Source organism: Festucalex cinctus, chromosome 5, assembly GCF_051991245.1.
Source record: "Festucalex cinctus isolate MCC-2025b chromosome 5, RoL_Fcin_1.0, whole genome shotgun sequence".
Classification (NCBI taxonomy): domain Eukaryota; kingdom Metazoa; phylum Chordata; class Actinopteri; order Syngnathiformes; family Syngnathidae; genus Festucalex; species Festucalex cinctus.
In genome coordinates this window covers 22,005,288-22,022,439 of record NC_135415.1, presented here as the reverse complement: position 1 = coordinate 22,022,439, position 17,152 = coordinate 22,005,288, and the positions used below count along the sequence as shown (strand labels likewise).

The following is a 17,152-nucleotide window of genomic DNA, read 5'->3' as shown; positions in this document are numbered from 1 at the left end:
CTGCATTTGTCAAATGTGAACTAATATTAATTCAAAAGGGAGGAAAACATACTTCTTTCAGTGGGTTTAAGAGCGGTGATCGCTCTGCCAAAAGGTCTGGTATGACTTGTAAAGGCGTAGACACACTAAGTTCTTTGGCAGGATAACTGTCGCTTCGATGCTTTTCTTCACACCAACCTCTTCCTCACCCAAAAATATGAGGAGGTCTGCCTGTCCCAAAAAAAATTACAACTTCAATATAAAATGGGGTGCTTGGAAGTTCGAAGGCAGAGGGAAGTTTGCCCATGTTTCCAGGGAGTGTCTGGAGAATGTCACCGTTAGGTCCTAACAAAATAGTAATGCATCAGTTTGAAGAAGTGGTGTCAAAATTATGGTGATGCAGTGTTGGCTTGCAATAAGGAAAATAGAATCACTGTTCTTGCAATGGTGATCTAAACATTAAACGATAATACAGTGCTGATTTGAGACACGAGAGAACGACCCGGGAGCTTTTGTGAGATATGCGCTGTCGTTTGCCCAATTTTTTGAGGTACGAGCACTGAACTCATTTCGCAACATACAGCACTTTCGCAGGAAAAAAAATAAACAAAACAATTCTTCAGTAATGAAGTTTTAAGCTGTTTTATGCCACTCCCAGTCCAAGTTTATTATCAAACTAAATATAAAAAAAACATGAGAAATACATGAGAGTCTACTTAGCTGAATGCTAACAAACAGCCAAACACCTGTGTGGCATTGTAGCAATGCTTTAAGCAACATATATTTCAAATCAAAAAGATTACCACAAGCAGGCAGACAATCTAGAAATAATCACTTGCATCATTATTTTTCCTCAGGAAAAAAAAAATATATATTACTGGAGCTTACTGATTCACTTAAAGTAGTTGTGAAACTCCTCTTCATTTCTGTCAGCCCAACTCTATTACACTGCCAACCAGTGGCCAAGTCATGCACACCAAAAGCAGCCACAATGAATTAAATTACCATATGATGTACAAATTGTTTAATTTGTTACATTCTATGTAACTATGTCTTTACTATATGATTGTATACAAAATGTTAAAGAGGGATATATTCCTTATTAAAAGCATTACAATTAGTTGTTGTTGGGGTTTTTTTGGGGGGGGGGGTCATTTTCATTCATTTCAATGGGTAAAGATAATTTGAGATAAGATTGTGGTCAATTGACAAACTGAATTTGCTTTTCAAGCACCGCTGTACTGATGGACCTACATTTATGTTAGGTAAGATTACTGTTTAGAGTTGCATGTGTGTTGTATTTTATTCTCTATTTTAACTTTATGTAATGTAACTAATTGAACACAAAACAACACAATTGTGCAGGTGCAACAACACATTGGTTTAGAAAACAAAGAGCAACCAAGCAAAAATAGTTTTTAATTGTCCAATTGCTACCTGAGAATTTGACGGTAATAAAATGGCGGTCTGATCAATACAAAGAAGCAAGTTCTTTTATTCCCATCTTTAGCATGCATGTTGATTTTATTAACATCCTTAACTCATTTACTCCCAATAACGTATAAATACGTTTTTTAATGGTCTAATTGTCCCAAAGACGTATTTATACGTTTTTTTGTTTTTTATGCTAGAGCATACAGAAGGCTTTGATGCAGCCTCTCAACTGCAAAGAACGGTTGCAGAAATGGTAGTTATTACACAAAAGGCCAGCAGGTGGCAGCAGAGCAAAGGAGTTCAACCAGGGCCATGTAGAAAAAAAGCTCAATTACGTACAATTTTAAATAGATTTGTGAAAACTGATGAAACTTAGCTCTCTTCTAATGCTAATTGCTGCAAAACGGAAACAGATAGAAACATATTTTTTTTCCTGATGAAAGAAGAGACTTTAATCTTTCTTTTGATGGGTTACATGCTTTATAGCAATAGAACACAATATTCTGTGGCCCTTGCAAAATCAGTCAAAATCCAGTAAAACAGCCGGGAGCGAACGGGATTGCTTCTGTGAAAATGGCTGGGAGTGAATGAGTTAATTAAAGCTACATAGCAATATGTCACTATTTTGCAAACTTCCTCGGAGTTCACTAATTATTTACCACCATCACAAAGTTCCTCTTAAACCGGAGGGGTTACAAACTATCAGCTGACTCACAGGTTTCATGAGGCCACACACACGCATACAGACAGACACACTAGGAATAGCAATCAGCACAGTATTTGTCCCCAGAACCGTCTAATACAAACCAGGTGAGCAACAACAGCAGTTAATAATAAGTCCAATTTACTTTCAAACTCCCATCACAGGGCGCCGTTTAAAACAGCAATTTGAAACAGTCAATCAGTCTTGGAGCAAAGACATTCTCCCTGTTTATCCCCTGAGATTTGTATACAAATATCCCAGTGAACAAATCTAAGCAGACGTCCTCCATCCGTTTAACGACAATCGCAATTTCCTTTCTTCTTCTTGGGCACAAAATGACCTCCGTGTATTTCTTCAGCACTCGACACCACGGGTAATTTTCTCCATTTCGGCCTTGATTTGGAAACATTTGCATGAAAATGTTCGCTTTTGAGGCTCCCATAACAGAGCGCGGCTCTAAAACGCAATTACTCCCCTAAATAGCGGCAGCTAATTACAGAGGTGTGACAAACAGGTAGCAGAACGGAGCGGGCGGCCTGAAACACAACGGCAGGCTCGGCCGCTTGGGAGCGAGCGGCTCAATGGGAAGCAGTAAATTCATTTAGGCTGGCTTCATTAAACCCCGCTCCTTGGGCCCTGCATCACGCTTCTCCCTTTGGCTCTCGCACTCTCCCCGCTCTCATTTGCGCTGCGGCGGATGTGCCGTGGGTAAGAAAGCAGAGATCATGCCGATGGGAGCGACGCGCGGCAAGCAGAAGAACGCTGCGGGGAGGTACGGGGGGGTTAATAGATGAAGCGGTGAGAGGATGCGAAGGAAGAAGGGAAGTGAGCGGAGGAAGGAAGACAAAGGAGAGGGATGGTATCAATAAAAGCGGCGCTATAATAAAAAACGAGAACAAGGCAAATTCATACCACATGCTGGCAGGACGGAACAAGGGCACATGGACATGTGCGCAATTGATGATAAAGAAAGAGGACATGAAAGGATAAGCATATAAAAGAATACTTTTCAACATGGCTTTTTCCAAAGGCCCCCCCCCCCCAGAGAACAGAGGAAGAAGGAAAATTACAGCTTTGGTCCTCAAACCGGGGCCAAATGCCAGGGCTCCAACATGGTGGAACAAGGGCAGCTGAGCCCTGCGGTCTCGTTACCATTCAGATTACACAGGCGGCGCTCTGACCTCACAGTATGGACAACCGTAATAAGCCGCGGAATCTGGCGGCTGCCACCTGTAAGCCAAACAACCTGTACACAATACCAAAAATACACAAGTTGCATCCATGAGCACGAAAGGATACAGTCAAACCTCGCTTCACAAATTCAAATCCTTCAGACTTACCTGGCAAACATGTCAGTTTTTTTCCCTTTAAAATGAATGGAAATAGAATTGAACCAAGTCCAACCCCAGAACTGATAAAATTTGTTTTTTGGGTTTAGTTACAAAGAAATATACAGGCAGAAATAAATGAACCCCTTTATTGACTCATTCAATTTTCACATGATAGGGTAAAGGGGGTTCTGAAAATGGCACTGAATTAGTTTTCAGAACAGGACAGTTGATCGCCTAATCTCAGAGACACAAAGGCACTTCTAGTTTTTAGTTCTTTCAACAGTATTACTTCCTTATCACTTGCAATTTTCACTTTCTTTTCAACCATAACAGAACTAATTTTGACCAAAATCAAAAGTTACGGTAAATAAGTGAGGCAATGAGCAAACAAATTTTCACAGAGAGAAGAGAACACAAATGAGCAATCCAAGTGGATGCTGTGACTGTTTGCTAACTGAGACATCGTTGGTAAACTGAGCAAGAATTATTCAAAAATCATGTCATCATAAACCGATCTGTTCATGAACAGGGGTGTCAGTGAAACCAGTTTTGGCTGTACAGCAAACGTCCCATTTATCAGTAGGTATATGTCGAGACCTACCAACAAAAATTACAAATCTTTGATATAACTTTTTTTTTTCCATATATCGCTTTAGGCCTCCAACATGCTTTAAAAACACACACACATACTTAATAAAACAAACATTTGAAAGTATAGCGGCTATCTCACTCGCAGAATTCTCCAAATATAAGTTATGAGCTGCTTGTTTCAAGCTGTTTTAGTGGAAAAATTAAAAAATAAAATAAAATCAACACTGTATTTTCAAACAACAAAATGGTCAACCAAACCATTAAATTATTTTTATTTTTTTAAAGTTTAGCTTAATGCTAACATACAGGCCTAATGTAAAACACCATAGACAAGCTAAGAAAAATTAGCATAGACATCATGGTAATTATACACCTGCAAACAACTACTTCATCACACAGAGGGAAGCAACATATACAAATAAAAATATACGATATGTACAATACTCACTGCTCTATGGCAAATAGAATAGCAAAATATGGCACAGTACTTTACTGAAGGAATGCTCTCCGCTTGCTCTTAACTCATTTGCTCCCAAAAGACGTAATTATATGTTTTTTATTTTTTTATGCTCGAGCATACAGAAGGCTGTGATGCAGCCTCTGACCTGAAGAGGCCGCTTAAAGCAATGGGAGTTATTCCAAAAACGGCCAAAAGGTGGCAGCAGAGTATAAGAGATCGACTACGGCCATGTTGCAACAAGCTTTTTTCCCCCACTGTTTTCACCAGATTTGTGAATAATGATGAAACTTGGCTATATTCTAATACTAATCGCTGCATAACAGAAACAGATACAAAGATACTTTTAATTCCTGATGAAATAATAGACTAATCTTTCTTTTGGTAGGTTCCAGGTTTTTATAGCAATAGAACAATATTCTGTGGGCCTTGCAAAATCAGTCAAAATACAGTCAAACAGCCGGGAGCAAAGGCTGAAAATGGCGGGGAGTGAATGAGTTAATTATGCAGTATCACTTCTAGTGAACACCATACTTTTAGTTCGCAAGCACCGTCCTTCATTTGAGCCATTTCGAACTCAATTGAATCAAGCACATGCTGAGTGTGTGATAGCTGTTGCGGAATGGACACGGAATAGAGAAGGTGCATCTCACAAATGGCTGAGAAACTAATTTTGAGGCCTGTTTTTTTTGCCTTTTCATTGGGGGCTGGTGACCATGCATGTCCACACGGAGTCCATTGCTGTGTGGTTCCTGGCCATTGGAGCACTTCATGAGAACACGATGACATTACCTACCGACACGCTGATTCTAAGCGATGCCAATCAGTTTTAACACACAGAACCATCTGCAGGGTGATGCAGTCTCGACTTTCACAGGGCTGAGGAAACAAGCCAAGATCCTTGGCGGCAGTCACACTCAGCCTTGTGGCCATGTGTGCTTAAAACACACACACACAGGCAAGTGTCTACAAATATACATGGAGAGCGATGCCTTCTGTGGCCTGGCCAAAACCCAGAGTATCTACACATATGCTCAAATAGATGTACTGGGAGAAACGTGCCGCTGATTTTGGATGGTAAATTGAAACTATACTAGCATGGTATAAAAATTGCACACCGCACTGAAATAAATAACAAAAAAAAAATCTCTGAAAAACGGACCCCCTCCCCAGATGGGATACCAGTCTGAAAATTAGGCAGTGGAACATTTTGGAATTGCTCTTTACAAATCCAGTGGTTGGGGGGGGGAAATCTGTTTAACAGTAAAGCAACCTTGAGAGGAAGTAAATGAAAACCATAATACCTCCAAACGGGCAAAGCTGGATAAAAGCAAGAAAATCTAATAAGAGAAAATCACTCGGAGCAGCAATCTTCTTTTTGGAAAAAAAACATTTTGCATCTTCATGTCTTTAAATCATGTTCTTTATTGGCTTCTTGTCTTTTCTCTTGCGCTGGTAATCGACCAAAGCAATAACAATTTAGAAAACATGACCGGACACGAGGGAAACGTCGTAAAATTACATTCAGAGGAAAAACGTACTTGGGCAAAATTGAGACAATAATTCTTCGCGTCATGGGTCAACAATTCGGTTAACGTGGCTTTCAGTGTCTCATTTTGTTAGATGATAGCATTTGGTCAGTGTCTAATGCAGCAACACAGCTGTGATATGCATGCACTTTTTTTTTTCTTTTGGAAGATAATGCAATACCAAAGTGGTGATGTTGGACATTCACATTAGAGATTTAACAATGGAAGGGGCGTAGGGATCGCTCATGGATACGGATAGCTTTAAATGACAGCAAAACCAACATTGACCGTGCTTTCTTTTATTAGGGACACAGGTGAACTAAAGCCTATCCCAGCTTAATTTGCACAGGAGGCAGGTTACACTCTAAACTAGTTGCCAATCAACTGCAAACAAACGTCCCATTTAGAGCAGTGGTTCTTAACCTTGTTGGAAGTCATAGGTCTGACTCCTTTCTTTTTTCTTTTTTTTTTAAACACAGTATAAAAGGGATTACAACAATATCGAAATCGCACGATGTACCATCACAACAGCGACAAGTCAAATACTGAGCTGATTTTGAACATTATAGATTGTTGATTATTGATTTTTTGTTGTCTATTTATTTTGTATTTTAACTAGGGATGGGCGAGTACCGATACCAGGCATCGGTATCGGGTCGATACCAGACTTTTTTTCAAGTACTCGAGCACTCGTGACGCAGATGAGTACAAGCGACCGATGGCAGAGGGGGAAGACGTTAAGTTAGTCCTCCTTGTCTGTAACTGGCGCTAGCTTGCAGCTCACCGGTTTGGAAATAATTGTGAATTTTAAACTAAAAGAGCATTTTTGTGTTTTATTTTGAGCATTAAGACTATTGAAGAGTGACTGTGCGTTTTTTTGTTTTTTTTGTCAAAATGAAAGGAAATATATTTGTTTAAAAATATCTTTTAGTGATTTTTTTTTTGTCAAAATGTACTACTGGTATCGGCAGTTGGTATCGGTTTCGATGCGTACTGAGGGTCTGAGTATCGGTATCGGTCTGAAAAAAAGTGGTTTCGAACATCCCTAATTTTAACTATGTAAACACTTTGTTAGTCCTCTCTGTGTGAAGTGTGAAAAATTTGTGCTGTTAAAGTTAAAACTCATTGATTAATAAAATAAATATATCACATTAATCATGTATTAACGCAGATTAATCACACTATTTATTTTGACCGTAGATTATCCTTTAGCTAGGGAGCACAGGTTGTGTTTGAGCAACAAATATAAATAAAGCATTCAATAAACGTTTGCTATGAAATTCAGAATATTTATTCTTGTCAAAATATTGGGGACCTTTTTTTTCCATTTTAAATTGTGCAAGTACTTAACTGATGAGGGAAAGAGGAGGATGAGTGTGTTCAGTGGACAACATTAAATGTCGAAAAAATTAACATATAACAGGTGCTCTTCAAATTTGTCGGGCAAAAAATGTTGATTTAAAAGCCTTTTTTAATTAAGTGATCAATCATGAATAATCAAAATTTAAAGATTAATCTGGTTAAAAAACGTAATCGTTTGACAGTTCTAGGAAAAATCCAATTTACAAACTTACTTAGTCCAACTACTTTAACATAGCCAACCCCTTCTTTTTGTTTTTTGTTTTTTTAAACTTGTTTTCTAAATGCCAAGCGAAATGTCAGCTGAGCCCTTACAAGGGACGACAGACATTTGTCTTCGTCTCGTTACTCCGCCATCTGTCTCTCCAGATTTGAGGAGAGGTGCTGAGGGGCGTTCCCGTGTCCTTGTCACTTCTCTTTTGGGCTTCTGTGAAACCTGCTTCCATGCTTGCATCAGTGCTTTCTGCTCCTCAGTGTTGCGTACGTATCTCACAGCCAAGTCATGGCAAGGACCCTCATCATTTGTATCACACATCTAGGTAATGGTTTAATTACTTAAGCATGCAGTGATGTTTCAAACCGGGGGGGGGGGGGGGGGGGGGGTGTTCTGAGAAGTCATCGTGTTGCTGGGTTGCTCGACATGACGGCAAGACAACACTTGTTCAGTGAACCTCATATAGCCGATCAGCACTTGCATTGTTTTCCCTTACTTTCCAGATCTGTTTCATTCTCACACTTCATCTCTCCTCCAGATGCCTTTCGCCGTTCTTTACACCCTCTCGCTGTCAGGCACACAAACACTGAAGTGATTATTTTTGGCAGGTTGCGTGTGAAGGTGTGCTACGACAAACACGGTGCCGCGGTGTGTTAATTTTGAGTAATGGCGGCGTCAAGCTCCGATGCCTTGATAAGTATTCAGGATGGAGACGATAAAGGCGGGCAGTTGAAAGCGCTCGGAAGGCATCACTTGTTCATTTTTTTTTTTTTACTTGCGGTATCTCTTAATAAAACAAATTAACTGCCAAACTACATTATTTTATTATAATGTTTTAAAGGGATGTCTGTAATTTGATTACTTCATTATTTTTCACATCCAATTAATAACTTTAAAAACTGATTTTGCCGCTTGCTATCAACGGAAAATGACATCGCATGTGCTCAGGGCTCAGGTCACAACCAATCACGGCTTTTCTGGGTTTGGTCATGTTAACATTCGCAAACTGAGCCATGATGGGTCGTTACCCGAGCACATGTGATGTCGTTTTCAGTTTGACAGCAAGTGGCAAGCAAAATCTGTTTTTAAAGTTATTAATTGTACATGAAAAATAATGAAGTTATCAAATTAATTAGACCAAATATTAGTTCTTATGACTGAAAATAGCTAAATGAGTCAAGTATCTCTAAGACTGCTTCAAATCAAGTTGTCATCACTTTCAAGCGCTAGTCTGTTAAGTATGAATGGGATTTGTGCTGAAAATCATATATTTGATATTTGTTGTTAGACTGGCAAGGAACTGTTTGCATGAGAATAATGATTGTAACAAAATAAAATAAAAGGAATTATCGGTAATTTTATTGGTTCACTACCAAGTAATAAAAATGTAGCTTACTAAAGTTACTAAAAGTATTTAAAAAATTTAGCAAGTTAAAATATTTTGTTTACTAAAAGTAAACACTTTTAAAAATATTTTGTTTAATTATTTAAAAACGTTGTTTTCAATAATGTATTGCTCCACTGTATTTTTATTTTATTATTATGAAATAATTAGAACTTTGTTGTGTTGAGATTAAGGTTGTCTCTATTCAGTGTTATTGTATTTCATATGCTTTCTTTTTTTGTTTTTATTATTTTCTTTCTTTATTTCTTATTTTTTCCTGTCTTTTATGTCTGCAGTGTCGTCATGATTGCCTTGTTGTATTATTTGTGTGGGACACCCTCGTAAACGAGATATTGCATCTCAGGGAGCTTATCCCACTATAATAAAAACATTTCACCATCATCATCAAAAGAACGTACATATGCCCATCACAGTTCACATATACGGCAACCATCCACACTCACTTTCAGTGATAAGTGAACACATCCTGGCAGCAGGCATGCAAAGCACTTCAGGTTGACTCCACTATTGACAGTTTGCTTTATTTTGAAGGACTTACGCTCACACTCAAGTAAGATTATCAGCATTTCAACAATTACACAGAAAAATTCTTTCAAAATGACAATCACTTCTTACAGAGCATAAAAATGACTGCTTGTACAAATCACATTTTAATATCTCAAAGTAATTCAGGTCTCTAGACAAATAAAATCGTTGTAAACACACACAAAAGAAACTGTGTGAAAAGCGAAAACAATAAATCCATTATGTGGACAACACAAAAGCTTGTGAAGATGGGATAAAAAGACCGAGCAACAAAAAAAAAAAAAGAAAGATAACTCAGCCATTTATTCAGCTATTCCACTTTAATCGTGGCTCCCTCCCAATTTTCAAACTGTGAAATCTGAAAAACGTCGCCCCATTTTGGCCCGCTATCAAAGCTAGAGACGATACCGAGAAATGACGGGCCCGCATGCGGCCTATTGTATCCTCTCACGCCGAGAAATGACAGTGACCAAAAATTGACGCCCCACTGTCGCAATCTGCCCGTTGGCCTGCGACGCTCGGAAACTCTTGATTTGTTCATCTTTTCCCACTTTCTTACATGGATGCTATTCGCGACCATTACTCAAACGGATGGGGGAGATCCAGAGTGCAGTGTTTCTTTTGGCATGAAATGAAAGACAAGTGGAGAAGGGGAAGAAAAAAAGAATCAAGAGGCGGCAAAAGAAAAATGACCAAGTACTTTACCACCCACGGGGCTGTATCTCTCCAATGGCCTCTTATCAGGGGACAAATTGATCCTGGAAATAAGGGGTCATTTCCTGCGCCTGTTTACCTGCCCCTGGCCAACTGCCACCCCACTGAAGCATTCAAACTGCTCCTGACCCTGCTGTGCCCTCGGAAGACTATTGTGAAGAGGGCTGAAGTCATTTTGCGCTTTACTGTGGCGCCAAGCAAGAGATGTTGGTATGCGTCACGACAACTGTGTGTGTGTTTGTGTGGGTCACAGCGGCCATGACATGAAGGACCTCTAAAACATTGGGAAAGATAACCCACGTTTTGGTTTGTACATATTTTGGTGGAGTAGCCCCTGCTTACAATGTTAAGAGGTTAAGAATTGCATGCAGTGTTTCCCCCAGTGCTTTATAAGACTGGTGGGTTGCCAGGCCCACTAGACATTAACCCCCCCGCCCCCACCCCCCACCCCCCCACGATCAATGTATATAAATCGGCACATGTCCCCGTCGACGACCGACACATATGATTTGGCCTACGTTAATTGACGTCAACTATTTTTTTAATTTTGAATGGGCAGCGCAACATCTTGGGCAGCTCTGGTTTCACGAATGAGCTGAAAAATAAAAAAATTAAAAAAAAAACCACTAACTATGGCCAGCAGATGGCAGCATTATATCGCTTAATTTCAATGGGATGACATGACAACATGGCGGATCTTGGGAGATACGTGAATGAGCAAAGCGTTCAATCTAATTCACAAGAGCGTCACTACACAAAAAAAAAACTATCAGTCACTATTATGCAGAAAATGTATCATTTCACAAAAAAGCGTTTCTTCTTGTTTTTTCAATAGCTTAGTGTCACTCAAATTTTCAAACGGTGATTACTATAGAACGGAACTTGCCATGAGTGAAAATGCTCAAAATCGGCTACCACTCTATGGGTTGTCTTTGTGGATAATGTTTGGCGGTTAAAAACTTAAATTTGCACTAATTTCCCAGTAATTCATGCATGAATTTGATTGGCTACTGACTAAATCCAGGGTGTGCCCCGCCTCTCGCCTAGTGGGATAGACTGGGATAAACTCCAGCTCACCTGCAACCCAAAGGAGTCAGGAGACGGCAGGAAAGAAACAAATGGATGGACGGCCGGACGAACTGCATTCAAATTTTCAAGTAACTTTCATTAATGTTATTGGATTCTTTTTCATTTTTAATGCATATAAAATGTTTAAAACAGGTATTGAATTGTATGCTCATTGTTTTGGGGCTGCATGGCTCAGTGGTAGAGTGGTCATCACCTATCTGTGTCCTTGAGCAAGACACTGAACCGCGATTTGCTGGCGATTGGACCTGGTAGCGCCTTGCGTGGCAGCAGCCGACCACTGGTGAATGGGTGAATGTGAGGTGAATTTTACATTTGACTGCTTTTTTTTTTTTTGTTGCCAGATTAAGGTAGAAAATACCGGTGGGGAAAAAAAAAAAAAAGTTTCTGAATCAAAAGTTTGTCCTCAGCAAAATAGTTTCACTTCTTTTCGCTTTTGTGGCAAATCCCTTCATGTGTTTAATATTCCTTTCTGGGTGAAAGTTGGTGCTTGTATATTCAAGTGCCAGTCCAGCTTAGTTCCAGAGGTGTATCTGAAAGGTGTTTCATAGAAGCTGTTGTTGGAAGTGTCATCACACAGTGGCCTGCAAGCTCTAGCCATGCATGATGAAACCGTGCAGACCTGACTGACTGCATTGGCAAGTGAAAGGTGGGAAAATAAAAAAAACAAAAACAAAACACCCCCTTACCTCCAATACTATTACATGACTGAGTGTGAACATTGTAACACATTTTTTAGGATATGCAAGCATGTACCACAAAATATATAGCACAATCTGGTGTGGCGGTTTATACTTATTGAACCTTTAAATCCAACACACACACACACACACCTTTAAATACGAGCGCCCCCGCCCCTTTCACGCTTCCAGCCGTGTGACTGTAAAGCGTAACAATAAAGTATCTTACGACTGGAAGGCTTTTATTTGCTTTCAGTCCTTGTGCAGCACACACACACACAGATTGACGTATGCGCAACAATAAACACACAGAAAGAGCCAGGAGGCACAAAGAGTAAACTGCCCCTACAACTTGAGGATTTTCAAAACTCCTCCTCTGGGGGGCGAAGGGTGGAAGATTCATCAGGAATGGCTGACCATCTCAGTCACCCTCAAAGCTAACACACGCAATCTCGCATGATGCCACACAAACACGCGCGCGCACAAAATCGATTATGAATTCCAATATTCCCACAGGTGATCCGGTCCAGAGCGCTCCTGTCTATGGAGGACCAAAACATCCAAAATTCAAAACAAATAAATGACTAAATAAATAAATATAAGTGAAAATAAAAATCAATATAAAAATATAATTTAAAAAAATTATATCTAAAAAAAAATAAATATAAATGGAAATAAATCCGTTTTTATTTTTACTTTTAGTCATTTATTTATTTATTTATGTATTTAGTCATTTAGTCATTTATTCATTTAGTCATTCATTTATCTATTTGTTTAGTCATTTATCTATGCATTTAGTCATTTATTTATTTAGTCATTTATTTATTTTTGAATTTTGGCAGTTTTGGGCCGTACTGCCAAGTCAAAATGTTATTCAAATGAGGGGGCGGTCCTAAGCATGTCTTGGGTTGGACTCGGCCGTTGCCGGGGCTCTCCATGGCAAGCCGGCGAGACTTCCTTGTTCGCCGAGCTGCTCACTCGACCAATGACAGGCAGTTTGCGACGGCAGAGTCCAGCCCAAGACATGCTTAGGACCGCCCCCTCATTTGAATAACATTTCGACTTGGCAGTAAGGCCCAAAACTGCCAAAATTCAAAATAAATAAATAAATAAATAAATACATGCCTAAATAAATAAATGACTAAATAATTAAATGACGAAATAAATAGATAAATAAATGACTACATAAATATATAAATAAATGACTAAATAAATAAATACATGCCTAAATAAATAAATAAATAAATGACTAAATAATTAAATGACGAAATAAATAGATAAATAAATGACTACATAAATATATAAATAAATGACTAAATAAATAAATGACTAAAAGTGAAAATGAAAACGGATTTATTTTTTATTTTTTTTAGATATTTAGATATATTTTTTTTACATTGATTTTTATTTTCACTTTTAGTCATGTATTTATTTATTGAGTAATTTATTTATTTCGCATTTTTTGGCAGTTTTGGTCCTCCATACCTGTCAGACGCACGTCTTCTAGTTCAGTAAATATCATTACGGTATCAACGTGATGAGTGCGTACGCACGCGCAAGCCTTTCAAGCATTTCACCAAACTTCATGTTTTGTTGATTGAAGGCAGGTAGGTAGGGTATTACCGTCTTATTCCCATCACATGTCTGCTGCAAAGTTAATGCAAGAATGATTTCACGTACGCACACACACACACTGTTGCACCATGTGCACCGCGTTAAAATTCAATATTGTGTTCGCACTCCTGAGCCAGAGCGGGAGCACCGTCGGCGGAGGAGCAACAACCGTAGCTGCAAATCGATAGATTAAATTGGAACATATGAATAAAACAGGGGGGGTGATAAATAAAAGAGGAGATGGTTTACTCGTGTTGCTACAATACCGTGCAGCCATCGTCTCCCAAAAGCAGATGGCGGGAGCAGCGGAGACGGATGACCAGAGGGACAAAGGAACACAGTAAACGTGTTTCGAGATGGAATCTTGCTCGTCTTTGTGTGTTCCTGCGATAATCTTCTATTGAGTGTATTTCTTGAAACAGTTAATCAGCATCCATCCATCCATCTTGCCAATAACAAATTCATCAATTGTGTGACCATATCAAACTATGAATTGGAAGCTAACGCGACTTAAAATAACCAACTGTCAACAAACAAATGAGCAATTTTGAATACTGTAGAGATGCCAAAGATGTAATTAGAACATTTTATTAATGGCTTAAATCTGTCAGCTCAAAGAAAATACCATAAAAAGACTAATTGTTAAACTGTCAACACATTATTTGTTAATCAAGACACTAATGAGTCATTACAGGAAAATTAAAAAAACAAAACAAAAAAAACAGGGGAAAATCCTCTGGCTCTATTGACCTTTCTTAATTGGATGTATTATGTCTGCCATTTTTTTTTCCTCTATGTGGGCTTGCATGAAAAGACTTGCTTTGCTTGCTTGCTTTAACTGCAAGATTGCTAGACATTATTTTTGGTTTGCTTTTTTAATTTAGGTTATGATTATCGTTTTGGGTAGGGATGTCCCAATACAACTTTTTCACTTCTGAATCCGAAACGATACCGATATAGCAGCCGAGTACATCCAATATTGATATTGACCCAATACAATATCAGCAGGAATACATGCTTTTATTTATTTTTTAGCATGAAAGGAAAAAAGAGACTTGGTCATGTGATACTAGTCAACGGATAGCAACGGTCAGCAACAGTAACCCCGGGTTTTCACTGACTGCGGTTGCGGTGCGGTTGCGGTGCGGTGCGTCTTGACTGCGTGCTCCGGACGGGTCAATTTTTTTGTCAATCCACACCGGCTCCGCACAGCTGCGGTCCGGCAGCTCCGTCGCCGCCCACTTCCCAACGTGTCTCGCGGGACCGCGCGCGCGCGATCATGTGGCATTTCACAACGACAAACATACAGAAAGTCTGCTCAACAGAGAAGCAGAAAGATATGAGATTCCATGCAGCATCCTTTTTTTGGTTGTCCTTGTAAAGTATATTAATAACGAGAGTCGGGTCAGTGCGGGTCCACTCTTTATTTCTGTCTTCCGGGTCCGGCTGCCGCTCAGTACGGCAAGCGAGACGGGCACAACAAGCAATCGCGAACATCAAACTCACAATACATTACAGTCCTTATAAAAAGGATGTGCCGTGTCATATATTATTTTGTGGTTTTCCACCTCCAATATAAACCTCTCCTCGTCCATGTTCGCTGATGTCTAAACCGTGAATGAGCACATGGCCCGGCGACGCCCACGTCACGTTTTGCTGAAAAACTTGCGAAATAGGAGCTGGCGAGTATTTTATTCTGAAAGGTAACCGGAAATTTATTTTGAAACTGCCTCGGTCTTCCTGTCGCGCTCGATGTGTTTTGTGCTAGCTTGCCATTTGCCGGAGGCCTACCGCTGCGGCGTCCGGCAAAAATAGAAAATAGGCTATCCTTGCGGAAGGCTTGCGGCACGCCGCAAGCCTTCCGCAGTCAACACGCAACGCACCCGCAAGCGGTGTAGACTGCACCATTCGAATGAATGGAATCTAATTGTTTGCGTCGCCGGACCGCACTGCAACCGCACCGCAACCGCATCCAGTGAAAACCCGGGGTAAGTATGAGAAAATATGACTAATTTATTCTAAATATTTGGATCAGGCTCAAACATGATAATGTACTGCACTTGAATAAAAATAATTAAAAATAAATTAATTATTAAATATTACAAATTAAATGTTGGAGATTTTGGATGTAGACTGATAATTTTTTATTTTTTATTTTTTTGCTTATATCGCGCCAAAATCAGATATCAATATGGGATCGGGACATCCCTAGTTTTTGTTCTGGCTATGGGTTTGTTTTTCTCTCTTTCTAATTTTGTTTTTCTTGATTTCAAATGTCAAGTATAACATACTTTACTTTACTTTACTAATTTTAATAATTAATTAAACTTTAATTATTGTTCAATTTGAACCACTCCTGAAATATAAAAAGGTGTCTTCTTGAGATATTTTTGTTTCAATTTAAAAAAAAAAAACAATAATAATAAAATAAAATAAAAAAAATAAAAAATACAATAAAATAAAATAAGAATTGAGACTATTTGTATTTGGTCTTCTTTTTCTTCTTCACTTTGCAGAGATATTGCATTGGGACTTGGTATCGTCAGATACGCGAAATAAATTGACTTGGAATCGGACTCGGGTGCAAATATATGATTGGGACACCTCTATTCATCCACATCTACTGATGTCACATTATTTTCCTCAGAAGAAAACTTTTGACTGCTCAATGTGAGAGGGCCTGATTACCACCGGCAATCAAATGCTTGCATTGACATGATCCAAAATAGACACCGTGTGCGCAACAACACCGAAATCACCGAAAAGAACAGGCTGACATACCTGTCGTTGATGCTCCAGTTGAGGCAGAGGTTGAGGGAGCTGAGGTTGCGACACTTCCTCACCACCTCCATCACCGTTTCATTGTTCAGCTCCGAGATGTGCCGCAAGTCCAGGACAGTCAGGTTGCGGAGCTGAAAACATGGGAAGGTTCAATCATGCTGGTCATTTAACAATAACTCAAATTGATTCACCTTCTACAACCAGTTTATTTATTTAGATTCTCTTTAGTTATGTTTTATACAATACAGTGCTACTGTTCTTTATTACTCGTACAAATAGAAAAGAAAATTGTGACTCATGCAATGGTAGGAATGGAGACTCAACTATTGTTACGCCAGTTATGTAAAATATTCTTTTCAAAATTGGCCCCCAAAAAGATCATTTTGCGTGTTTCTCATATGATGCTAATATGCATGCATACCCCAATTAAAACTAATGTGTTCTAAACATTTGCACCCGAAGCCATCAAAGCAGAAGAATAATCTCATATGACTTGGCAGTTACTTTTCCAATATGTGCTTCCTGTGAGGACCATATATGCAAACGCTCCCTTTCCTTTCATCTCCCCAATTTTAAATAATCCCCTCTCCTATCTGAATACCCCCAAAGAGGTCCCAGGATTAATCCTGTAGTCAAAATATTTGCTTCCTGACACCCACCGTGTCCAAAAAAAAAAAAACAGTCCTGCTTTTGAAAATGAATGAAGCACATTTAACTGCACGCGTGTTTTGGGTAAGGTAATAGAGGAGT

At 39.1% G+C, this 17,152-nt stretch overlaps 1 protein-coding gene across 2 annotated transcripts in view; it reads right to left on the bottom strand.

Annotated features, from left to right (window-relative positions):
- fbxl17 (F-box and leucine-rich repeat protein 17) overlaps positions 1-17,152 on the bottom strand; it is a 231,927-nt gene that overhangs the window by 132,523 nt on the left and 82,252 nt on the right. For both annotated transcript variants that reach the window (XM_077522758.1, XM_077522761.1), the window contains exon 8: positions 16,403-16,533. In XM_077522758.1, coding sequence (XP_077378884.1) covers positions 16,403-16,533 — 131 coding nt within the window. The remainder of the gene's footprint in view (positions 1-16,402; positions 16,534-17,152) is intronic.